Genomic DNA, 26,800 nt, shown 5'->3' with positions numbered 1-26,800 from the left:
CGGCAAAAAATAAGGTGGACCGTATCTTGATGGGGGGGACATTTTGCTGAAGAGTTGAGTAAAAATTTTACACTTTACATGGGAATTTGCCAGAAGTAAAAAAAAAAAAAAAAAAAAAAAAAAGGGTGAACATTCTGGCCGAACACACACACACAGCAGACGATATTTAGGGGTTAAGGGGATAAAAATGCCACTCGCTGATCCCTCCCCCCCCCACACCCCCCACCTTTCTCTTTGCGCATTTCCAAATTCTTTCACTGACAAATGTATCTTGACGGCGCTGCTCCCCGTCCCGAGACTACAAATATGCGCACCCACGCCGGGATCAAGGAGGAATGTGCCGGTGGCGGCGAGCAGGAGAAGAAGAAGCGCGGCGAGCGCTTGTCTGCTCGCGCTGATCGTTCGGGAGTTTAAAACGGCGGACGTGTCGGCACGTATTCGACATGACAAGAACGCCTTTATCGGCATCAGGAGTTAACACCTTGGACTGTGACTTAACTGTCAGAACTTTTGGGAAACGAAGAACTCCTGCAGAGTACCTCGAGGGTGACTCCATCTTCAGGGGTGCAAAAGTATTTGGCCAATTGTCCTAGTTGTAGATTGAACCATCGTCCGCATACTTCTGGACTGAATATTGTCTCGAAAAGACAACAACAGCCGATAAATAAATGAAAAACAGGCCTCGGTAGTAGTTTGTGTATCTGTAGTGTGTGTCTAAGTAACTTCTCTTACGAGAAAGGATCCCCCTTACCTGTCACAGCACCATCTCCTCCACCACCCTGCGCGCCGATCGGTCCATTTCCTCACTGGCTGATGCGAGGCAGCGACGAGCCAGCGCTTGCTGCTCGGCGTCCTCGTGAACCATCAGCTCGCCGTACAGATACACCCCCATAGCCTGCGGTGAGACAAACGCGGCGTTCGATCGTAAAACTCCAGCTCCAGTTTACGCCGACTGAGTGCGGAATGTAGATTTACTTGGTCGTGAAGCAGGAAGTGAGCCACGTCGCCGTAAGCGTGGGCGTGTCTGTGTTTGACCACCAGCTCGCACCAGCGATGTCGCACCTGCGAGTCAGAATGTAGGGAAAATACGACGTTACGAGCAATACATTCAAAACACGACGTACTCATGTGGTTCATTTCGGTTAGAAAACATCTCGGCCGAGGAGACCCGCAATTGTCGTGTCGGTCATGTGACTTGCACCGCGTCCTAAATGGGCCACATTCTCACATGTGCCTAAGAGGGGAAAAGGTTTCTGCCTGCGCATTTTCTCCGGTCCACTTATGTCTGTCATTTATGCATCGCCACGCCTGCCGTGACCTCTGGGTGAAGCAACCCGAAAACGTGGCCCTTTCCCCTCAAATCTGGATCTGAATGCCGACCCGTATTTCCCACTTTTATTGGCTGCACTAAGTCAAGCGGCCCGGGAAAGCCAAAGACTGCACTTGCAAATTGGATGCCTTCGCAATAAAGGCAACACAAACAAATGATTGAAAAGACATTTCAAGAAAGTTATCGAATGTAAGTGGAGAGAGAGAGACTGACAAAAAAAAAAAAAAAAAAAAAAAATACCGTAGTTCCCGGCCTACAAAGCGCACTTGACTATAAGCCTCACCCAGTACATTTGTAAAGGAAATACCATTTGGTACATACATACGCCGCAGCTGTGTAAAAGCCGCAAGTGCCCACATTGAAACACGAGATATTTACAAAGAAAGAGAGAGTTTAACACTAGCGCCAACGCGCTAACGACGTGTTAACTCTAACTCTAGCGGCGCGCTAAAAGGGCCGGTTAAAAAAACATACAGGTAAAATCAGGGAGACACGGCAGTAACACGCAAGCGCAGCGCTAACAGGTAAAAGTCACTTCCTCGGCACGTATATTCCACCGGTCTCACTCTTACCTTTTCCGCACGAGTGCCCCCTTGTGGCCGTAAAAAAAAATCCACAAATTAGCCGCATCACCGCAGGGTTGAAAGCGTGTGAAAAAAGTCGCGGCTTATAGGCCAGAAATTACGGTACTTAAATTGATCATATATATATATATATATATATATATATATATATATATATATTTTTTTTTTTTTTTTAAACAGTCTGATTTTTTCCAAAGGTGTTCCTGGTGAGCAAAGACTTTGTGGAGTCTTTTTTTTTTTTTTTTAAAACCCAAGATAGGACTGCCTCAGTGCCATTATTACAACAATTGTACATTTGTTGTAAAGGCGAGTTGCAGCTGCTATTTCTCAAAATTTCTTTACGTGCTACTTCCTCAAAGTTGACGTGCAAAAACAACAACTGTCAGTCGATCCATGGCAGGGAAAAAAGCTGAGCGTAGTCGTCCCAAGGATGAACTCGAGGTTTATTTGCTCAGGCCTGAAAACGTCGCACCATCAGTCCGCTTACGCAAAGTCCAGCTCTCCTTGAATATGAAAAACAAGCGAGTGAAGTTGTGAGGCGGTGGCGCGCTCCACAGCTGGCAGGCAGCCATGAAAACACTTTAAATGGAGCTGACGGCTCATCTGTGCCGGCTGACGGCGCGAGCGTGTATTTTGGCTGCATTCCGGACGCGCTGCAGTCCAGACGTGACGTTCCGCGGGGGGAGGTAAGCACGCGCGTGACCTCGTCAAGGTCGGACGGCGACCTGATTTTTGAAGATGCTCCTCGAGAAGGGAGGAGACTTGATTGAATAAAGGTGATGCTTGACATCCTGCTCGGACAACTCAGAAACGACTGGACGGCCTTTGGAGGCAAAACACTCTTATGCCGCTTATCCGACGCTCCGTTCCGGCTTGTCTCTGTGTTTGGAAACTTTACAAAATGTTCAACGTATCGGTTGGAATGCGAGACCAATATAACAAGAAAGGAGGAGAAAACGGATGAATTTTCAGGACATGGTTTGTTAGTCAAACAATCTTTTTTTTTTTTTTTCTCCAAGTGTTACAATTTGGCTAAGTTATGGCAACTTAAACAAAAATAAAATAAGAATGTAAAATCGGATATTTTAGTGCCTTACTATGACTACTGAAAATGTAAAAAAAAATGTATATCTGCCAATGTAGTGCAGCCTAAATGCACAACAGCACATATACCTCTCAATAACGTTGTCAAAATACACAGACTGGCGATGTATACAACAACACAAAACAAAAAATGTAAAAAAAAAAAAAAACACCCGCTTTAAATATGCATAAAGAATTAAACATTGTCGAAATATTAAAAAAAAAAAAAAAAAGGGGGGGGGGCGGGGTCGGGATGTTAGCCAAGATCTAAACCAGGGGTGCTCAATGTGTCGATCGTGATCATCTTGGTCGACCGTGTGCCAAAAAAAAACGGCCAATGTTCCCTTTAAACTGCGCACATGCACTAATGCAGTCTCTTCGCAGATATTCTGCGTTGCACGCAAAAAAAAAAAAAATCCAATGCAAATTGAAAGCATAACATACAGCTATTCAATTTGTGGCACTTTGCAATGTGATTCAATGAGTGAGGGATGTTACAGTGGTTGTTACATCCGACGGCACAATTCACATACGTACTGTAAAAAATGAAAAGAAAAAGCCACTGGTTTCTTTTAGGCAGCAAACGGAACTTTCTCTAACAACGACCGCTGCTCCGCCACACTCTCTTTTTCCTAGTTTACCTTACACCCCCCGCTCTTAAAGAAGTACACTCATAATTACTAACGCTCCAGTACTTACGCAGCCCATCAATGCGCTTTATAATGACAGCGTCCACCACCGCTGCTTTAGTTGGCAACACAGTCTGGGCAACGTAGAGCAAAGACGAGCTAGACATGCCGCTTATGTTTACTTTCGATATTAATGGAGAAAGTTAAAAAAAAGAAATGCTGTTGTTTTAAGATGCAATGACTGTCGGAGTATTTAGTTGAATAATCGGAGAAAAAGTGGTTATACTGGACGAGATTTTCTCTTTTTCGAGTTGGAAAGGTCTGGTCTGAAGCCAACGTAGAACGTGCAGGATAAGATGGTGTGTCATTTTAAAATTCCACCTTGGCACAGCCTGATCCAGGCTGAAAGCAAAATGAAAAATGACCCCTCATATTTGACCTTTATATGATTTCTGTATTATTGTTTACTTGCATTTCCACGTTACGTTGCATGCAATTCGGATGTCTGCGCAGGCGTCTTTTTGTTCGTATTAATGTTAGCATCGCAGGTAAAAAAAAAAAGGCCACTTGAAATGTGCTTGGAAACGGAGTCCAAAAAGTAGAAAAAGGCATTTGATTGGAATGGGCTACTCGTACTTGCAGTCGAAATTAAGTCCTGAGTGTCCTGGCGTGAGTGGGCCGCTCCAGAAAAGTGCAGATTGTAGAAAACAAAAATCGACAGCGTCCACCGGACCACTGGAGTGGCGCAGGGAATTGGGAAAGATGGATGAACTCATTCAATTTTTATGTCACGAGAGATTCCCCCGACTTTTGTCAGCGGCTTGACCTTGACCGAGGTCGGCACTCGAGCGCTCGTTCTGCCAGAAATGCACAAATACGCCGATCCCCGCTTAACGACCGGCCTGGCGTACGCGTTTCCAGGTTACAGACGGCGCCCAACGAAATAGTCTGCGCGGCAACGAAAGAATATGGCAGCATGCTGGCGGATTTCGTGCTTCTCCTTTGTTTCATATTCATGGCCTACGATACAGAAGTAATTAAATGAACCTGCAATAGTGACGTGGCCAAGTATGAATAATCCTGACGGAGTTGAGCATTTGCCACCCTTCTAATCAAAGTCAGAAAACGACAGATGATCGTTTCTGAAAGGTGATACCATTTTTTTTTTTTTTTTTGGGGGGGGGGATAATTATTGGCCTGCGATTGGCTGGTGACAGATTTGTGGAATTTCAACAGTGAAAATCAATCTGATCACGGCACAAATGAGAGTACAACTAGCATAAAAGTCGCTCGGGCAAACGAACGTTCTTGGCAACGCTAAACTGCTATTTGTTGTTTCCAAGAATCAAACGTGCGCTGCGTCACCATGGTTACATGGAAAGCGCGACAAAGACGCACGGCGATGCGACGGCGTGGGAGCGGGCAGGGAAGCCGCGACGTCCCCCCCCCCCCCCCCACCGACTGCTGTCGTGGCGCTCACGTGGCACCCCCCCCTCCCGGCAGCTGTTGCTTTGGCCCAGTTACATTCCTGGGCAGAGCCCCGGGGGCACAGCAGCTGCACGGTGCTCACTCTTGCCTCATTTTTGAAAAATTCTTTCCTGCTTCCCCTACGAGGGCCTCCCGCTCTCGCACGGCGACATCCCTCCGTTTCTTCGTGCCTCCCCCCCGAATTCTGCATTACGAGCTACCGGCGGCGCGAAGGATCACGTCGCGCACTTCCATGCTGTCAATGTCGTACTGTGACTAATGTCCATGATAATGTGTGGACACATTAACGGTTAGAAGCGTCATGCGTGACACTGACGTCACTCTTATTATCGATGAGAGCGCTGAAAAAAATGAACTGTTATCAAGAAGGCGTCTTGAATCTTATTGCGTTGTTGTTATCCAGCACAAATTGTAGATTCTGGCTACCGCTTGCGTGCTTAAATGGATGATCAGAAGAATAATTGCACAGACTTATGAAAGTGCCAGTCAACTAACACAGCACATTTTAACCAAATGCAGACAAGCCCAACTGTTAAGGGAGAATAACAAATTTAATCAGACGAATTGTTATGAAACTACTTTGTATAGAGCCCGTGCACCTACGTCATCACATCACGTCGCTCGCCGGAAGTGTCGGTCAAACAAAGCATTCTTCAATGCTAAGTCGGTTGGAGAGGACGCGAAAACACGACTCGTAGCACGACGCCCAGAGTTTTGTCCGATACCGTTAAACATTTACAAGGTGATAATAAACGAAGGTACGTGGAAAAATGAGAGACACTTGCCATAGAGTACCCATATTTAATGTTTAACGTGATGTTTTAGCCGATAAGAAATTGGACCGTTACCCCGGTTCCGCTTGTCTCGGACAACTGGATCTACACGTGGATCTGGTGAGGAAGTCGTCGAGATTTACACGGAAGAGTTTGAAAGCGTAGAAAAGTCAGGACGCATACAAATACTTCGTTGCTGGACCTGTTCTCAATCAAGAATAAATCCCACATAGTGATGGAGCCACTCAGATTTTTTCAATACAAATACCAATATTTCAATAAATGACCCCTGCTTTTACACAAACCCGCATTCATTAACTGTGATTGGGGGAAAAAAAAGACAGAGAGTCAGCGCTTCCATAAACGAAGCGCGTTGTGGCCACACGTTAAACTTCGGACAACCTCTTTCCTTTCTTCTAATATGCATTGTTCTCAAATGAGTCCAATGCACATTTAAAAAAAAGAAAATAAACCGCTGGGATGGGCTTTTGCCCCGTACACGGAAGTGTGTGTTAACCTACAAAAATTTCTGTGTGACTGACGGTTTATTTTCTTTTTTTTTTTTTTTAAATACGCATCGGACTCACTTGAGAACAAAGTTTAACGAGCGGCCGCAACACGGTTCTGTGCATGTTGGAGTTGACTCCCTATCATTTTTTTGGAATGCATTGTTGTCAAATGAGGCAACTTGGCATGATAAATACTTTTTGGGAATTTGAGATTGAGAAGAATAATTCCTACCTGAAATGAAGCGGTCGCTACACAGTCGAGCGTATTTGGTCGGGCACCATCCATCACGTTTAATTGCCGAAATCCGTCGACATTTTCCGGTCTTCTCAGCTGGTATTTCATAGAATGATCTCTTTGAATATCTGTCTCATCTGTCGTAACAACCAACAGCAAAACAGGTCTCGGGCATTGTGAATATTCTGCTCCGGTTTAATAAGTTGAGCAGCTCTTTTTGACCGGCAAGATGGCGCCGTGAAAATGGCGACGTCACGTGCACGAGCTCAATAGTACATGAAAGACTTTGTGAGGAATGACCACAGCCTGCCATTACAGAACGATTGCACTCCATCACACATGAAATTAAATTCAATGGAATGCTTTCATTTTTGCACTCTACCAATTGCTACCTTTTAAAAGTTCTTTTTAAAAAGCGCAGAATCTGAGATGAAGACCTCATGACACCCGGCAGCGTCAGTCATCGTACAGGTAATGACAGCCAACTGTTGTTTTTTTGCTTTTGAGGGTAGAAATTATTACAGTTGTGGCCCGGGGGGAGGGTGTCACCATTTGCAGAAAAGTCGTGTTGATACAGTTTGAGGTGTGGAAAGCCGACTGAAATTGCTCTAAACATCTTTTGGGAGGCGCTTGAGCAAAAACAAAAGCCACCAAATTTTGCAAACACGTATCCTGGCAAAAATCTACTCCCCAAAAGCTGCCCTGCAGAATGTAAATAAACAAGTTTAGCGTGCGATGTTGGAATATTCAAAAGCACCATCTTGGGACCTTCAGAAATTAAATAAATGCTCAGTGATGAAAAAAGTCCACAAGTCATGTCCAAATGTGTCAGATTTAAAATTGGTAATTGTCTTGCTTTCTCTGTAGTCTTTATCCTCATTGGGGTCACAGGTGAGCTGCAGCCAATCGCGGTTGACCCTGAATTAGTCGACAGCCAATCGCAGGGAATACAAAGACATAACCATTCCTACTCTCACCTAAGGACAATTTCGACTCTATAATAAAATGAAAATGGATCTTTTTGGAATGGAGGGGTGGGGGGAGCCGGAGCAAACAACTGCAACCACAGGGAGGGCTTGCAAAGTCCACAGGCGGAGGCGAGATTCAAACCTGGAACCGAGGCCTCTCCTCCACTGTGCTGCTGTGACTTTACTTTGACACTGCATAATGAACCATCCACATCCGAACTTGTGCTCTTGTTTGGACCACAATAAAATTTTGCGTTTCGGGTCCCCTGGACTAACATGACCTCTGGAGCACGCCCTGGGCTGTTTTTAATTGTAATTTTTATTTCCTTTTTAAAATTTTTATTGGTGGCACGGTGCATCAGCTGTTAAAGTTCTGAGGTCCCAGGTTCAATCCTGGACCTGCCTGTGTGGAGTTAGGGTTGGGGTTAGTTCTCCCCATGCCTGCGTGGGTTTCCTCCGGGCACTCCGGTTTCCTCCCACATCCCCAAAACATGCAACATTAATTCAACTCTCTAAATTGCCCCTAGGTGCGATTGTGAGTGCGACTGTTTTGCTGGCGACCAGTTCCGGGGGTACCCCGCCTCCTGCCCGTTGACAGCTGGGATAGGCTCCAGCACTTCCCCCGACCCTCGTGAGGATAAGCAGCAAAAGAAAATGGATGGATACATTTTCATTTGATCATTTTTTTCCCCCCTTTTCTTTGTATTCAAATCCTTTGAATCATGTCAATCACATTGAGTTGCCTTGAGAATGAAATGCGCCATATGAATCATATTCCTTTGCGTTGCTTCCATTAAATGTCGATTCCAAAACCTGGAGATCACACGCGCCTCGCACGAATGGAAGCGGGCCAAAGTCACGCGCGCCTCACATCCTCACACGTCCGTTTGCATATGCGCGGTCACTCGCGGCGCCCACCGAGCAGGCAAATTTGCGGGCAGCCGCCTCGTTTCCTTTCGGCAACTCAGATTGAAAGTGAACCTTCGCACAAGGGCGCTCGCGTCGCCGCTGACAACTGAAACAGATGCTGAATCGGAGTGAACTTTTCCAGCACCTTTTCAGGCTGCTATGACAACATAGAGTATGCTAATAGGTTCCTCGTTTGATTAGAAAGACTTGCACTTTATAGCCATCATCCATTTTTATCGCACTCGTTAAGGCGAACTGGAATCTATCCAGGCTTACGTCGGGCAAGGGCGGCAGCCAATTGCAGTGCGGTTGACTTTCTTTCTTGAATTCGTAGCGTTAGAGCGTTGTTCTGTTACACACTACTCATGTGTCCGACGCGCCAGCTGGCATTCGCACCCGGTGGAGGAAGTGGAACCCAAATCAGGGTTTAAGCGAACTGGACCGAAACGTATTGCGCGCCGCGAGTTTGGATTATGGCTGCAGCCTTTCTGGCAAACAATCTCAGTTGAAATCTTTTCTCTTCGGAAGGCACGACATCAATAGTTTATCTTCTTCTCAGGAAATGAGCAATGCAAATCAGTATTGGAACACTTGAGTAAACCGATGTCAATATTTGGTACAGTAGCCTCTGTTTGCAATTACAGCAGTCAAAAATTTCCTGTCGTAGTTCGCCAGGTCTGCACACACTGCAGGAGGGATTTTGGCTCACTCCTCCACGCAGATCTTTTCGAGATCAGGCAGGTTTTTGGGCTGTTGCTGAGAAACACGGAGCTCCCTCCAATGTTTTTTTATTGGGTTTAGGTCTGGAGACTGGCTCGGCGACGCCAGAACCTTGACATGCTTCTTTGGATGCACTCCTTGGTTTTCCTGGCTGTGTGCTTGGGGTCATTGTCATGTTGAAAGACCCGGCAGCCACGACCCATCTCCAATGAGGTTATTCCCCTAAAATCTCACAATACATGGCCGCAGTCACCCTCTCCTTAATACAGCGCAGCCGTCCTGTCCCATGTGCAGAAAAACACCCCAAAAGCATGATCCTACCACCCAAATGCGTCACAGTAGGGATGGTGCTCTTGTGATGGAACTTAGTGGAATTATGACCAAAAAGTTCCATTTTGGTCTCATCTGACCACAAAACGTTCTCCCATGACTCCTCTGTATGATCCAAATGGTCATTGGCAAACTTGACATGTGCTGGTTTCAGCACGGGAAGCCTCCGTGCCATGCATGATTTCAAACCGTGACGTCTTTGTGTATCACTTTGGAAACGGTGGTCCCAGCTCTTTTCAGGTCAATGACCAAGTCCTGTCGTGTAGTCTTGGGCTGATTCCTCACCTTTCTAAGGAAAAAATCTCAGTTGCAATCTTTCCTTTCTTAAGAAGGAAGTTTATCTTCTTCTCAGGAAATGAGCAATGCAGACAGTGTACAGTGAGTGCGTCAGCAACAGTTTGAACAGACTTCACTAGAAGCATTTGGGCTCCATTTGAAGTGCCCAGGAGAGGCTGTTTAAAGCACGCTGGAAGTTGCGTTTGCACTGATCACGCTCATCTCTTTTTTTGTTTTTTAGTTTTGTTTTGCTGCACTGATATGCAGATGATTGATGCCGTTTCAAACGAGTTAACAAGTTTGATGTAGAAATGCCAGAAGCATCACTCACCACGCCATCCCATAGCCAGAGGGTGAGCTGCATTAGGTTTGTTGATGGAATAAACATGAGGCAGTCACACTTCCTGACCCTTACCTAATATGTTCTGCGTGGAACTTGAACGGTCTGCAAATTAATACGTATTCTTACTAGACATTATCATCGGTCTTTCTAGCAGCCGTACAAACGCACGCCACTGGTGCAATTCAACTTCAGGTTTTTGTGCCTTTTGTTTTGGGCCAACCAGGTACCAAGCTTTAAAAGTAAACTGTACAAAAGTGTTGACATTGGGACGAGAAACTGTACCACCTCAACTAACTACGTTATGAAGCAAGTCTGCACTTCCAAAAAGTGATTTGAGGGTAAAATGGCCCCATTTGGAGGAAAGCGCTGCGCGAGAGTCTATCAACGTTTTCTATTTTCCACGTGTGAAAAATGGGTCAACCACTTTTAAGGTTTTCCAGGACAACGTCGAGTAAACGCTCATAAAGAAGTTCAAAATATTAGAACTACATGAAGACGAATTGCTTGCGTGTGAAGTCCAGGCAGTTTTATGAAGATTGTATTTAGACGATCATCAATCTTGCGCAAGGGAAGGTGCAGAAGACGCACACCAAGAATGAATCAAAGGAGAAGATGAACACACGTCTCCGGATGAGAAATGTGCCTTGAGAAAGGTGTGTGTGTGTGTGTGTATTTGCCCAAGTGTTTTTCCATGCGCAGCCGTCTGCATAATGGCCCTGTGTATTTTTAGTACACACTCAAGGTTTTCCTGGAAACTCTAGAGTACGACTCCCCCCAGCCCGTATGCCGGGAAGTTCAACTAAGCGTAGAAATCTTGGACCCGGGGCCAAATTTTAAGTGGGCCGACGACAAGAATTAAAAGCCTCTTAAAAGAAAAGACTTTTCGCTACACTATGTGGTTACTTTTCTTTCACTCGGTCAGCCCCGTTGCCTTCGAATTGTTGAAAATTGACTTTTTTTCAAAAGAAACAATCTCAAGTGGATTAATTATCCGAATTAATAATCCTTAATTAAGTGTACAGGCACTGTTTTAAGAAACATTTTAGAAAGTGACATCCAGTCATATCTGTATAAATTAACGAATGAATGATACAAACTGAAATACAGTAAAAAAATACTTGGGCTAACGGATGAAATGAAGAGGAACTTTTCCTTTTTCTGTAAACCTCTTAGTGAGATTCTCTGGTCATTTTTTGTGCTACGTTAGCCACAATGCTTCCCTTTACAAGCTATTTATCTCAACATCTCTTGAGTAAAATTATGGAAATAGTTAGGGCCATATTTTCCCGTTCATGTGTCTTTTTTTTTTTTTTCTTAGGCACCTGGCTTGCGCACCCGTTAGCTGGTTAGATTCGCCGGTAATAATTTCCGCCACACCGGCAAACAGGTGCGCAGCCGAGCCGCCTATGGGGCATCGTTCAATGAAGGTGTGAGGCCAGCTGTAATTCCTGGAGCGTGGTGTTTACCTCAGATATGTGGCGGGGGAAAAAACATAACTATAAATCCAAATCATTACAATAGTGTGTTTGAAGCCCATCAATAGAAAATGGGTGAGGTGCAGACAGACAGATTGATTAAAATAAAACACAAAGTGATTCCAAAATTTAACTGACTATCACATCTATCACACTACTCACATGTCATTAGTATGTTGTTGTAACAGCGAGTGGTTCATTTGAAAGAAACTCCGAGCCGCAGCAGCGTGTTCAAAGCGAAAAAGCTCCTCGCAGGTGTGACGAGGAACAAAGCTTAGCCTGGGATGGTAGCAGAAGACGCTAAGCAGAAGTTATTCATCTTTGCCGCATTGCGTGTACAAGCACACTTGTGTTAAGAAAAAAAAAAAAAATGTTTTCCAAATCAAATCATCTGTGAGTCGTTAATTTTTATGGCTAATGTAATATTCTTTGAAATTACCCAACATTAAAGTGTTCTGGGATCAGACTTTGGGATATATTTACAGTTGAAACGAATATGGGCAATTGAAGCGGCGCCTCAATTACTTCCACATTTTGACTATTCGCAACATGGCTCGGTTGCCGTCTCCTGCGGATAAAGCAGAATTTGTGGATTCTCCTGAGCAGACAGCGGAACTTTGCTTATACATCGCGGTAAGCTCCATTTGCTGTTCCGTGGTAATCACACTTTATCTTTGCCAGTAAAAGTACTTCTTTGATGACATCACAAGGCTGCTTGTGACATTCGTCTTTTAGATGCCCACTGAGCGGATGCCTCACATGGTTGAAACTGACTTTTTCCCCCAGAATTCTTGGGTTGCCATCACGTGATAAAAATGCACTCTCAATCGCATCGCCGCCATTTCTACAGACGGCTTAGGCGTTGCAGACATCACCATGGCAACGTCCACAGACCCACGTGTAAGCGGCGAGTGGCGGATGCTTTCTGCCTACTGTAATTCACTTGATAACGTCGCCAAAGCGAGATATGCAAAGAAGATCTAACTCTGAAGATATCGATCCGTACACTCTCCGCAACAACTTTCATAACGTTAAAAGACAATGACGTGCACGCCTGTTATTAATGCTGTAGGGTCGACAGTGTAATACTAATTTGAACGCTAAACTAAACACGACCATTGAAGGAAAATCACAGAAAAGCCAGAAAAACTGCAGGGCGTGAAGCCATTGTTGTGAGGATGAAAGGGTGTGATGAGTATAAAGCCAGCAGGCCACTGCGGATATCGTGCATGACGACAGAGATATTTGATTGAAACTTTTGGTGGTTTTTTTTCCTCAACTCCCTGTCAACACGCTTCAAGATATGACAATAGACACACACGTGCTTACCGCTTTCAATTAACCATTCGGCTCGTGTACTCGAGCTTCGTTCAGATCTGCACGTCGTATATTTTCAAGCCACTTTTGTTGCCGTTTGTTTTCCGATAACTCCATTGTATCTTCTCCTTCATGCGATCTAATCTTTGGAACGCGGAAAAAAATAAATAAATAAATTGCTTCCCAATGTCTCTGTTTCCGCGATTTCCACATCCGTAGACGCAAACAAAAATCTGGCATGATGACGACGGACAGCTGACTGCTTGTCTGCAACAATGGCGGTCAACTACCCGAGTGAACAAGAGTGACATCACGTCCAACCATACTACATTCCAGCTTCAAATTTCACAGGGCCATCCACTTATTAGATTGTTTAAGTAATGCACCAGCAGATGCAGCGGAATACAAATACACTAGTGAAGTACACGCACACACACACACACACACATATTGTTAATAGTGGCACTAAGGAACTTTGTGCAGCACTAAAAAAAAAAAAAAAAAAAAACATGATGTGTATTCTTGTGGGATTTTACTCAGTAATGGCTGCCGTAAAGAGGAGAGTTGCTATTACGGGGAGAATTTACTACGCATTACTCAGCCCCTCGCAGGCTGGGTCGGGAGGCGCTCGTTATTCTAAGAGGGTGTGTGTGTGTGTGTGTGTGTGTGTGTACCTCAGCATCTTGATTGCGCAAGTCATAGGCGCGAGCCAGCGCGCGCATGGTGGATGCGCTCAGCTTGGTTTCCTCTAACAGTAGCTCCAAAAGCAGTACAAGTTGTTCTGAGGTCACCTGGAGAAGCAAAAACAATCCATCACATTAATAGTTCGACCCAAAAAAACCCAAAAAAATCTGTGTGTTAATGTCACCGCAAACTCCTACACTCATCAGAATTGCGCATATTACATATTTGCAAGCACATTTTCATTTCGGGGCATTTCCCGGAAGTTTCATTTCACGCGGGCCGGAGAGACAGAAAGCATCAATATAAGTCAATTAAAGGCTTCCTTCGAAGGCAAGACGCATGGAGATAATAAAAGTGAGCCGAATGCGGTAATGAAATAAATATGCTAAACTGAGCGCATCCGTTGCATCGGGGGGAATATTAGGAAAAAGGGCAGAAATGGAGTGTAAAGAAGAGGAATTAAGAAAGCAATAAAAGTGTAATATATTAATAAAGCGGTGGGGGGAAGTAGACGAAATGTTGCTTCTGAAGAGCAAAAGCAGCAAAAACAAGAAAAAAAAATCTCTTCAGAAAGACAAAACACTTGGACTTATTCTGATGACAAATCCCACCAGGGACACCGACAAATCAACGGTGAGTTGAAGAGATTATTCCGCCGATGGATGTGGGCAGCGATGTGCCGCGCTGATTCAGTCAGACCCCTCCAGGGAGGGAACGCTCTCAACTCCAAGACACACCACCCCTGTGAGGCCTCCCCCCGTCTGGGACGCAATTAATGGCTCGGGCCTCCGCAGAGGCTCAAGTGAAGGTAAGTGTGAGAGAGTGAAGAAGGGGAAGAAAAAGAAAAAAAAAAAAAATCGGCAGGCAGGCCGAACGCACCTCCCCTGAGGAGACTGCGGAGTAAAACTTGAAAAGACTGGATGACAAAAGGAGGAGATAAAAACTGATTGACAATAAGCGATAGCATTGGCACCTCTGTGGCCGGAGGTGGCAGGAATGAAGATGTTGAGGTTCTCTCGGAATGAGCGGGTTGGATAGGATAAGAAATGAGATCATTAGAGGGACAGCCAAAGTTGGACATTTTGGAGACAAGGTTCGAGAGAGCAGACTTGATGGTTTGGACATGTCCAGAGGCGAGAGAGTGAAGGGTGCTGAGGATGGAGCTGCCAAGGAAGAGAGAGCGAGAGAGAGGAAGCCCAACGAAAAGGTTGATGGATGTTGTGAGGGAGGACGTGAGGACAGTCGGGTGTTAGAGAGGAAGATGCATGAGATAGGCTTGGAAGGGAAAAAGATGACACGCTGTGGCGACCCCTAATCGGGACAAGCCGAAAGGAAGAGAAGAAGATAGCATAAAATGGGATGAAAATGAAGAAAAACAATCAATACCCATCCACCCACTTCGTTCACCCAGACAACATCCAGCTTGCGATTCCACTAATCCTTACATCCATCCACACCAAAATGTGACAATTTCACGAGTCCATCATTCTCTCCATCCCTTTTGTGCTTCCTTCCACAGATCCTTCCAGTCATCCCCTCAACTTTGCAATTGATTCATTCAACAACAATCCCTCCAATTGGACCATGATTCCTTTTTTCCATCTTCCATTCCAATCATCCTGCACTACCCCCCAGCCCCCGATTCATCCATTCTCCACCCACCCATCAACTTCACCTTCATTACCATCCATTCTACAACCAATCCTCCCTCTATTAATCCTTGTAATCGACACTCCCTCCCATCCTTCTATCCAATATCAATTGAACCACCAACTTCAACATTTTCCATCCATCCATTCGCTCCTCCATCATTCCTCTATCCCACCACAAACATACCTTCTTTCACTCCACCCTTTACTCTTTTCATCCGTCAAATCACCCCATTCATCCGTTCAGCGCTTCTCATCTGCACAGCATTCCAAATATCCAATAACGCCGTTTTTCCGCCATTCCTTAAGTCAATACGTGATAATTAAAATCAGGATTTTTACCCATGTGTGCATGAATGGCAGGAGAGGCTTTTTTTTTTTTTTATTGGCAGTGGCATTTTATTTTATGAAAAGCGCTTGATAAATAGTTTGATTTGATTTCATGCACCTCTCTTCCTCCCATCCATTCCCCCAATGCCTCTGTTCATCCGTCCTTACATTCGACGACTCTTTCCTTCCACCGGGCCGTCAAATTCACTTGTCCTTTTTCCATCCAGCCATTATCCATCCATTGCACCAATCTTTTCATTCATCCATCCATTACAATCCCCGCATCATTTCGCAGTCATTTCATCCATTAGTCCATCCACACTCAGGTTAAAATCGCAAAGGAAAACCTGGATCCAGGTAATTGCATCCATCACCTGGAGAAGTAAAGGTTAACTTCAATAAAAAAATGATCAAATACATCCCCTCCATTTCCCGATTCATCCCATCCATCATTCCAACAATGCATCTTCTTCTTTTCGGCTTGTCCCGTTAGGGGTCGCCACAGCGCGTCATCTTTTTCCAACTAAGGCTATCTCGTGCATCGTCCTCTCTAACCTTTTCTTTGGTCTTCCTCTCGCTCTTTTGCCTGGCAGCTCCATCCTCAGCACCCTTCCACCGATATACTCCCTCTCTCACCTCTGAACATGTCCAAACCATGGAAGTCTGCTCTCTCTCACCTTGTCTCCAAACCATCCGACTTTGGCTATCCCTCTAATGAGCTCATTTCTAATCCTATCCGACCTGCTCACACCAAGCGAGAACCTCAACATCTTCATTTCTGCCACCTCCAGTTCTGCTTCCTGTTGTCCCTTCAGCGCCACCGTCTCCTATCCGTGCATCATGGCCGGCCTCACCACTGTTTTAAAAACTCTTCTGTCACAAAGAACAGCAGACACCTTCCGCCAACTGTTCCATTCCAACAATGCATCTTCCTTTCGTTGAACAAAGCGACCTTCTGCACATCTTTCCGACAATCGCAGCATTCCAGGAGACACCCGTTCATACTTCTCCCCATTCAGCCAAAAAACACCCTCGTCAATCGTTCAAACCAGCCATCTAAAGACCCCCACCATCCCTCCACATTTCAAAGCCAGTCAAGCACAACTTACCACCCGTTCACCCAACAAACCAACCATCCTTCCGTTTCTCACTCCATCCATCCATCCATCCATCCTTTGATCCAGACAACAAACCGTCCATCCATCAACCCAACCGCACATGCATCCATTTATCTGACTGTCAGGGAATATCGCTAATGAGAAAATGGAATCGAGCCGGAGACCATTTCAGGTGAAAATGCCATATCCAGTCCTCGTCTTCACCTTCCGTCCGTCCTCCCGCCAACTCTGGAGTGTTTCTGTGGGGCCCGCCCATGGTCTCGCTCACCCTTTGAGAAGTCCAAGGCAATAAACCACAGCTCTCTCACACACAGACATGCACAGCTCCACCAACTGAGGTCCCAAAGTCACTCTTTGCACACGTGCTGCGATTCAATACGTCTGCTCCGCTGTTGCCATAACAACTTAACAGCCAGCGATGACACATAAAAAAATAATGCATAAGGCGCTACCAAAAATGACATCAATTATCGTAAGATAAGTGTGTCAGTTCTTTATATGTACACCAAGCAAGTCATTCTTCCTCCCTCTGTACAAATTGCGCATACACTTTCACTTTGGACATTGACTCACACTATTAGGTCCAATTATTGTACACACGCATATGCTGTAGGGGCAAATCCTGTATGTACTCGACTTATAATGGAGGCAACACGCAACCTTATTAGGTGAGCGGATGTATTTTTAGAATAATAATCAGGAACCGAAGCAGACTGGCTGGAACCCATAAGTTGTGTATCTTCTCACGGCATAAATATGAACACACACACACAAGTTTGTGGATATAACACGACAGTCCAACCGTCACATGACTTTTAACACTGAGCAGGTAATAGTTTGCAGTAAGATTCCAAAATGTTATTTCTTCTGATGAGCCTGTTGATGTACAGTACAGGTGCTTTGTGAGGGTGCTCCTGCTTTGGTTAGTAACAGAACTGAGAGCAGAATGAGCAGCTGGTAACTTTTCAATGTCGGTGTGTGGGGGAAAAAAAAAGAAAAAGTGTTTCAGAACTGAGAATATTACAGTTTGTTCTTGACGGGAGAGGGCCTCGCCTTTGTCTTAAGTGCATAACACACCCCGTGACCATTAAAGGAAATACTACTCAACTGGCATAGTACAGCTTAACACAAGAGACTTTTACATACTTTGCACTCAGGCTAGCCCAAAACAATTTATGATTTATTGCTCATTAGCATTGCTTCCATTGTGTTTGTGATGTTTTTGTGCTATGCTGAGAGAAAGCAATTACGGGGGAAAGGTGAACTCCATTGCTGAGTGCTCACTTATTAATGAGAGCCGGTAGAATGGCAAACAACCACTTACCAACACACACACACGCACGCGTGGAACTTGTTCACGTTTAAGGAATATTGCAATTCTATAGTATCCTCAGGAATGGCGGAACGCCGCTGGCCAGACTGTGGTTTATAAGACACTATGCAACCTACTGCACGCAGAAATTGCTGACACAACCGCCATCAGGTACATATGGAGCCAGGTCGAGCAAAGACCTCTGGGAAATCTGCTGCTCCCTTTTGCACTCCGCAGAACAACAGTGTGGTGCGCACACACCGATCGTCATAACAACAAGAAGTATGAATGTGCCGATCACGAGCTTTGGAAAAGTCAAACGAACTCACATGGGCGTACGGGACCATGGGAATAAGTGAAGCCGCTCGGTCACGCCATGTTTATGTAATGCAAAATTACGAAGACCTCTTTAGCCTTCTCTCTCTCTCTCTCTCTCTCTCACACACACACACACACACACACACACACACACACACACACACACACACACACACACACACACACAATACACACCAAAATCCGTCTTGGATCGTTCTTGAGCGCTTCACTTTCCGAGACCGTCCAAAATGATTTAAAGGGGTTGTCCGGATAAAATATTTCAATCCTAAATCTGTTTCTGGTGCTCGCCAGCAATCCATCAGCATCTCCATGGCAACGGCGCAAAGTCACACTCCGGTTTGTACAGTAAATAGCAGAGCGAGCCAGTAATGGCTCAGATTGATCATGAACCTTTCCATTTCCTTCCATTCATTCCACCATGACTTTCCAGCGGCCGTACGCATCCACGGTAGGTCGTTGGTAACCCCTGACAAGATAATACTATCTGTTTCACGACTCATTAACTACGTCTTAAACTGGAGATGATTATGGGTCAATGGCAAAAGCATTTCTGCAAAAAAAAAAAAAAGACGCCAAAAGCCTGGATTGCTGACTACCAAATCTTTAAAATGACTCCGGAGAACATGACGCCATTGGCACATTTCAAAGGCGCACGGGTGTGTTGCTGATGCTTTCTTTCCCCCGCCTGCACACCCGCTACCCACGAGGAGGAGCACACTGCATGTTCAGTCGTAGCGCATTTAAGGGGTCTGAAGATGTTGAATAACTGTGACATTATAAAACCAAACTGTGATTTCTCCGAGAGGCCATTGACTTGCCTCTGTGTGTGTGTGTGTGTGTGTGTGCGATGCCATTCAGCCGCTTGGCTGCCTTTTATTTCTGTCTGACCGCAGGCTTGTAAAAAGCCATTCTGGCTCCAACGGCTAAAGGCCTCCGAGTACGTGTCAGGTACTAAGGTTTCACCCTTTCTTTCCCCCTGACTCCCGTCTTTTTTATCTTCCTCAGCCGCCCCCCGTCTCCATGGCGGCCTGCCCACCGGCCACAAGCCCGCTTCTCGTCACTCTCCCTGTCAAGCGCGCCATTGTCTGGTCCCGTCTTATTTTACCCCTGATTTAAGGCCGCAAACATCCATCTGCTTTAACTGCGGCGGCGTTCACCGGTCTTGACGAGGAATGGGGGCGCTCGGCAGCTGTTGGGATTTTGGTGCAGGCCACGACAGCGTAAGTGTCATTACTAACACTCGCACTTTTAATTAGACCGTAAGAGCTGGATAAGGCTGCTGAGAATTCAAATGCGGTGGAAAGTCGGGGCTGATGGTGGAGAGTAAAAGGAGCAAGATGAGAAACTTAAAAGTCAGATGATGTAAGGCAGATAATTGTTGGCAAAGGGCGACGGGGTCATCCAAGTCTATACAGCAAATGGTAAAGTCATAGTCAAGTCAATCATATAACCACATCCCGGGCTCACATGTTGCCAAGATGTCCCTCTTCTCACTATCGAGCTAGCAGAGGCATTTGTGGGGGGTGGGGGTGGGGGGGTTGACCCAAAAGGTACAGTGAAGATGACGGAAAGCTATAAATACGGTAAGTGGCCGAGGACAAATACAACACCAGACTGCAGGGATATGATACTGCAATCTTGCGGTTTCACATGGTCCAAAGAGACATTCTCAAAAAAATCAAAATAAAAAGGAGGCTTGCTGACATCATAGGATTTGCAAAACAATTTTCTGGTAATGGGATTGAAGGTGGTGAAAGGTTATCAGCAAGTTGGATGCTAGCCATTGGAGTCACGCTATCATCTCCTCAGGCGGTGTTTACACCTGCTTCCGCTGCAGCACAGTGATGATCTCACAGATAGTTGCGGTCACAGACTGATGACTCCGGTGATGACCTACAGACACTGGAATCTTATTGTTAGGAGCATTTGGATTGCTTTTCATTTGAAATGAGTTTCGACAGCAGCGAGCAGAGGAGCGGGTTTCGTACAGAAAGACAGACCGAGAGAGAGAGAAAGAGAGAGCGAGAGGGAGAGAGAGAACCCTGCAGCAACGACAACAGCAAGCTACGATCAATGTCGCATTGATGTGATGTCTGACTCGGGTGTCACCATAAATAACGTAACGGGCAGGGAAAATATTAGAAACGCATGCACGCAGACGTCAATCAACTGGGCCCATTTAGAAAACAAATGTGCTTCTTTTCAACTTTCTACCCGACACGCTAAATGTTGTTTGCGTCGCAAATCCAGCCAGGAAACGCGGTTGGACAAAATGTTGCGTGTGACACATCCATTAGGCCGCAATCAAAAGTACATCTAGCTTGACAAGCAGCCACCGTTGAGTTTTGTCATTTCTTGAGCGGTCATTTCTGGCACATTTGCGGTTGACTATTCTCAAATTTACCCGTTTGGATTTTATTTTTTGGGAGGTGGGGGGCTGTCGAGCCCTTTCCCCAGTTATTTACTCAAGAAGGCCCTTCCACAAAATTAATAGAAAAGTAGCACGTTGGTGTTAAGCAAGCATGTGGCAGGTCACATCTCCACTAAGAGCCGAGCTTTGTAGTAGAATAGGAGCTAGGTTTAACCTGGGTTGTTGGCGGAGGAAGTTATTCCTCTTGCCGTATGTGCATGTACATGTGCACTAAATGCTCAAGTGGTTTTGGGTCACTGATTGTGGTATATACACAGTTTAAACTATGAAAATCGCCAATTGTCTTTTATTGCAGTATTTTTTGTAGTATGTCTACCCTGAAAAGGTTCTGTTTCTATTACTATTATGCGTCAATTACTTGCCGTTTTTTTTGTGGCAGGACTTGAAACAATCGATCATTTTCAGCATTAACATGGATGCTGTAACGAACAATGTTTTTAATATGTCCTACAGTGGCCTTTGTTTCCGCAGTTGCAATAGTTAGGGTTGTGAGATGAATTTGCGATGACAAGACACCTGTATTTGTGCGAAAGTGGCCGCCTCGCACCCCTACTCAAGTTTTTGCACATGTGGGATAGTCAGGATATGTGCTACATGGGCGTATTACGTGGGTGCCAAGTGTCCACAAGTTCCCACAGTGCCCACGCCCTGTGTGTGAGAGTGTCTCCCACATGTTGTTGGTATTCGTCGTGCCTAAACTTTTCAGTGCACAGACACAGCTTTAGACCAATCGCAGGTTCAACAAAGGGTTGCTAGTGAGGCAGAGGGTCAATGAAACATCACTGTGGGTTTTGCCATGAGGAAAGACCCCTTATGATAGCAGTATGTGCACACCATCCGATAAATTTCCGTCATCACTTTGCTTTCCATGCGCAGCTGTTGTTATGTAAAATGATACCTTCCTGCGGTTTGGCCCCGATCGGCAAGGCAATTACCACATTTTCTCTCCTGCTCATCACTGCTCTGACTCAATCGTTCACACATGCACACACACCTCCAAAACCAGGGGGAGTTTAATTAATCTCCCGCACTCTTTGAAACCCCCAAATGTATCCGTCTCTGGCGAATGCCTCCCTGGGCCTGCAATCACAGCTTTCGAAATCCGTCATTCCTCTGCCGATGGAGACGCGAGCGAGTCCTTAGCTACCATCAGGACTGATTTTTAACTTTCCACTTTCATCCTAGTTTAGCAATAGCAATTCCCCTGCAAGACGTGGGTTTGTGTTTTGTGTAGTCTGGGGAGTCAGAGGAAGAAAAGTGTCTGTTTCACTTTCCAGCTTCTCTGCAAAGGTGTAAAAAGACATCTTAGATCCAATTTTGCCTGCAACCCGGGGATTGAACCCAGGTCTCGGAAGCGGCTGCCAAGTAATATCTTTGAAAGAAAGGAAATTTTGACAGATTGCTGAAACAAAAGGGCTACTGTTTGAGAGGGAGGGAGGGAGACCAATGTGATGCATTTGTTTGACACTTCCATAACTGAACATTTGGACCTTTGGCCTGTGTAATGAGGGAAATGAAATAAAAGGGATGGTTTCTTGAAGAAAACTTGAAGGAATCATACTTTGTGTAAGAACAGAAGAAGGCGGTCCTCGGTTTTCGTGGTAACCTGAAAGTGTGTGACTCATCGGAAAAGGCCGTAGTCTATCACGAACCTACATTAACGCAAGTGTTAAGAAAATTACCAATAATATTCGCATGATAAGAAAAACAATAAATAAATATGAAATCTAATGAAAACAGGAAGTATGGTCCTGGTAAGGCATGCCGTGATTCTAATGCCACCACGCAGACAAGTTAACTGTGCGCCGTTCGATATTCTGAAAGTTGGGACCGTCGTTAACATAGGACACCCTGTAGATTCCTGGCCGCAGTACCCAGAAACGCTAGTTCAGCTTTTGGCCGATAATAATTAAAACGAAATAAAAACACACACACATCTAATATTTCACTGAAATATTCCTCCCTTTGTGGAGGTACTTTCCTGCCAAGTCTGACGGAGACAAAAACCTCCAATAATCAAGCACAGGAAATCTTGCCAGGATTCACAGAAACGCTAATCTTTAATTCAGTTATCTCCCAGACACTAAACGCCCTGTCACCTTAACAAATAAGGTGCTCAAGTATGAAATGTGACTAAAGGCTGAAAATAGCAGCACTCCCAGATTTAATTTCCTCCTGTCATTTGTTCTGGCTCCGCATCCCGTGGGGTGTAGGAGGTAAAATATCATCCCTGAGGGCTAAAGAGAAACATCAGTAACCTCTGGCCAAACTTCAGCTTCCTTCAAGGAATCTTGGATAAATATTTGCAGCGGTGGATGCCGCTATTGATAATTACTGGGGTTAAGGGGGCACGAGTGTGTACACCCCCCCCCCCAACAAACACATTTCTGCTACATGAAACACAATGCCGTGAAAAAGCTTTTTTCTCCTTCTCATTCTTGTTTTGTTTTGAATAGTTTCTCCATTTTAACGTTCAAGATCAAACAAGTTTAAATATCAGACAAGATAACCCAAGTAAGCATAAAACGTCATTTTAATTTGCAATTTTACTTACTAAGGGGAGACCATGCGTGAAAAAGAATTGCTCTCCTGTTAAATACTGATTTAAATGTAACTAATAACTGACTTCTTGTATAGTTCAGACCACACCCAAGCCTGATTCCCTCCAGACTGATTCAATCAAGAACTCTTTTAAATAGATATATAAAGCTGCAACAAAATGCCACAATATAAAGAAAGGGCAACATCTAAAGAACTGCAGGCCTCCCTTGGCTCAGTTACTGTTTGTGAGTCAACAACATGAGAGCAACTGGGGGGAAAAAAAGGAAATTGGTGGCCGAGTTCCAGGGCCAAAACCACCGCTGACAAAAAAGAACATAAAGGCTTGCTTTACATTTGCAAAAACAAAATCTGAATGAATGCCAAGACTTTTGGGAGAATATTCTTTGGACTGATGACACAAAACGCTTAAGGGGGGGTGTCGTCACATCTCGCGCATGTGTACTGTATGTAACAGCATTTCAGAACAACAACGTCATACCAAGAATCAAAACCAGCGGTGGTACCGTGATGGTCTTGGGCTGCTTTCTCCTTCAGGACCTGGATGGGAACCTGGATGACTTGCTGGGATTGAACCGTGATTGGCCATGAATTCTGCTCAATACCAGAAAATCCTGAAGGAGACTGTTCAGCCATCAGTTCATGATTTCAAGCTGAAGCACACTTGACAATGATCCAAAATATACCGGCAAGTCAACTTCTGAAAGGCTTGAAAATAATAATTACATTTGGGTTTTGGAGTGGCTTAGTCAAAGTCCGTACTTGAACCTGATTAAAATGCTTTGGCGTGACCTTAAAAAGGAGGTTTGTGCTTGACATCCTCCAGTGTTGCCGAATTAAAACATTTCCGCAAAGAAGAGTGGGGGCGAAATACCTCAAACAAAGTAAAATTGGTCATATAGCAAATCTCATACACGAGGTAATGAATACAGCATAGAGTGCAAAAAAAAAAAAAAAAAATCTTTAAAAGGGGAAATGCTCTAAAAAACATTGTGGGGAAAAAAATAAGACTTTTAAACGTGGACTTCAAACCAATGACACTTGGGGCCGACGCCACTTCTCTTGGCAACTTATTCCATTTGTGTGCAAAATGGGTACGCGATTTGACCTGAGGCTGGAAATCTTATATTGTAAATTCTGAAATAATTTTATATTTACTTGGGTTATCTGTCCGATATTCACAATTGTTTGATGAAGTTAAACAAAGAGAGGAAACGATGCAAAACAATTGTTTTTATAGCACTGGACTTAGTCTGAGAAGGTGCAGGCTCAAGACCAAATACACCCATCAAGAGTAGGAGACAGACAGAAGAGAGGGAGGCAGAATCTGGACAACTACGAGATCTACGTGTTGCTGTTATGGAGTACAGGGGAGCTACTTAGAGCTGGTGAAATGAAAGATGAGATGACTTGCAAATATGAGGAGGGAGTGGCAGCCCCAGACAAGGGAAGAGCAGACGTCGCAAGAGAATCTGGCCACAGCCAACGAGCAAAAAGGTCATGTTAAGGAAAGCACTGTGAATTTGCTTTTTGTCTAAAGTCAGAGCAGACGAGCGGCATTAAGAATGGACGACAGGCACTTATCTTGTGCGGGGAAATGCTCATAAAACCATAAAGCCAGACGAGGTGAGCACGTCATCGATGGCAGGAAGCGCCGCAGAGACGAGAGGGCGTCGATGAGATGGGGGGGGGGGGGGACACAGAGAGAAACTCAAAAATATTTTGTTTGTGTTACATTAAAAACTGGTGACTCCTGGGGAAGATAATCCTTCTGTCTATTTGCTGTGATAAGCCCACATCCAGCCTCGCGCCACATGATAGCCCAGACGCCGAAGCTGCCTGCAGTTGGCACCAACTCAATGGCTTTCACATGAGTGCGCCCGCCAGTCCAACGAGATCCTAGATTACAGCAGACTTTGGATGGAGTGAGACAATAATTCCATGTTGTCATCCCTTGGCAGAGTAAATTACATCTTCTTTTGTGGACGAACATATTTGTCACCAATATGGATTTCTTACTCTCAACTGCTATGGTTGAACCTTACGCCATGAAATTGGTGAGTTGACCTGGAGTTCGGAGTGGGAGCCGGCAACATGCATAACGTCAAATCTTGCATCAATTCATTCATTTTCATCTTTAGCTATTTCTGCCTTTATCTCTGGCAACACATTGTCCGAAAAAGTGACAAAACTTGGAGAAAAACAAACGCGCACAAACATTGGAATATGAAAGGTCAACGTCATGCTGTTTTTCCATGACTTGCTCATAGTGTATTTTCCTCCTAAGCTCGTCAGCAGGTCTGCCTTGCAGTTCGGAAGTTTGGGGTTGGAGCCTTGGTTCACGCCTTCCTATGTGGACTTCACGTCGTGTTTTCATGCTTGTGCAGGTTTTCTTCGGGTACTCCTCCTTCCACCCACATTCCAAAAACATGCAAGTTCAAGGTTGACTGAAGGCTCTAAATTGTCCGCATTGTAAAATGTGAGTGAGAACGCCCGTTTGTCTGTCACGCCCAAAATCACAACCATTTACAATTTAGTCTCTAGAGCTTTACAATAACTGATCAAAAAATGAATTTTAGGAAAAGGGATTGAAACAAATCTTTTAATGTTCTGTTCACCTTTTTTCCTGGTCCAGTGTCAGACTCAGCAGAATAACGCTCCCTGAAGAAGTTGTGCTGTAGCGCTCGTGCACCTGGGTCATAAAATCACGTGACTTTTGTTTACGTCGCCATGTTGGCGGTCTAACAAAGCGTGCTTCAATGCTAAATTGGTTGGAGACGGCACGAAAATAGGTCTCATAGGACGACGCCCAAAGTTTTGTTCCATACCGTTAAACATTTAGAAGGTGATAATATACGAAGGTATGTGGAAAAATGGAGAGACACTTGGCATAGAGGACCCGTATTTAATGCGGACGTCAATGTTTTCGTCGATAAGAAATTGGACTGTTAATTCGCTTCCGCTTGTCTCGGACAATTGGATCTACACATGGGCTCTGGTGAGTAAGTCGTCGAGATTTACGCGGAAAAGTTTGAAAGCGTAGAAAAGTCTGGACGCATACGAATATGTCGTTGCGGGATCTGTTCTCAATCAGGAATAAATCCCACATAGTGATGGGTTGACGGCTCGTGAACACGAAACCGTTTGGCCACACGTTAACCATCGCCGGAATCCATCGATCTTTTAAACTAGTATTCAATACAAATACCAATATTTCAATAAATGACCCCTGGTTTTACACAAACTCGCATTCATTAACTATGATTGAAAAAAAAAAAAAAAAAGAGGGCAGAGTCGTCTCCACAGAACGTACACGGAAGCGATTGCGGGAAAACTTAACATCTGTAAACCTCTGCGACATACGTTTTTTTTTCAATAGGCATTGTTCTCAAATGGGAGAACGTGGCAT

At 44.9% G+C, this 26,800-nt stretch overlaps 1 protein-coding gene across 4 annotated transcripts in view; it reads right to left on the bottom strand.

Annotated features, from left to right (window-relative positions):
* aopep (aminopeptidase O (putative)) overlaps positions 1-26,800 on the bottom strand; it is a 96,706-nt gene that overhangs the window by 6,034 nt on the left and 63,872 nt on the right. For 3 of the 4 annotated variants that reach the window (XM_061818231.1, XM_061818232.1, XM_061818234.1), the window contains 3 exons: positions 13,644-13,760; positions 976-1,062; positions 752-895 (listed from right to left, as the gene is read on the bottom strand). In XM_061818231.1, coding sequence (XP_061674215.1) covers positions 755-895; positions 976-1,062; positions 13,644-13,760 — 345 coding nt within the window. In that variant the 3' untranslated portion in view covers positions 752-754. Of the gene's footprint in view, positions 1-751; positions 896-975; positions 1,063-13,641; positions 13,761-26,800 lie in introns of those variants that run through there. The other variant, XM_061818233.1, reaches the window with a different exon arrangement.

This window comes from Syngnathoides biaculeatus, chromosome 4 (genome assembly GCF_019802595.1).
Source record: "Syngnathoides biaculeatus isolate LvHL_M chromosome 4, ASM1980259v1, whole genome shotgun sequence".
Lineage (NCBI taxonomy): Eukaryota > Metazoa > Chordata > Actinopteri > Syngnathiformes > Syngnathidae > Syngnathoides > Syngnathoides biaculeatus.
The sequence above is the reverse complement of the archived record's forward strand: the minus strand, read 5'-3'. Positions and strand labels throughout refer to the sequence as shown.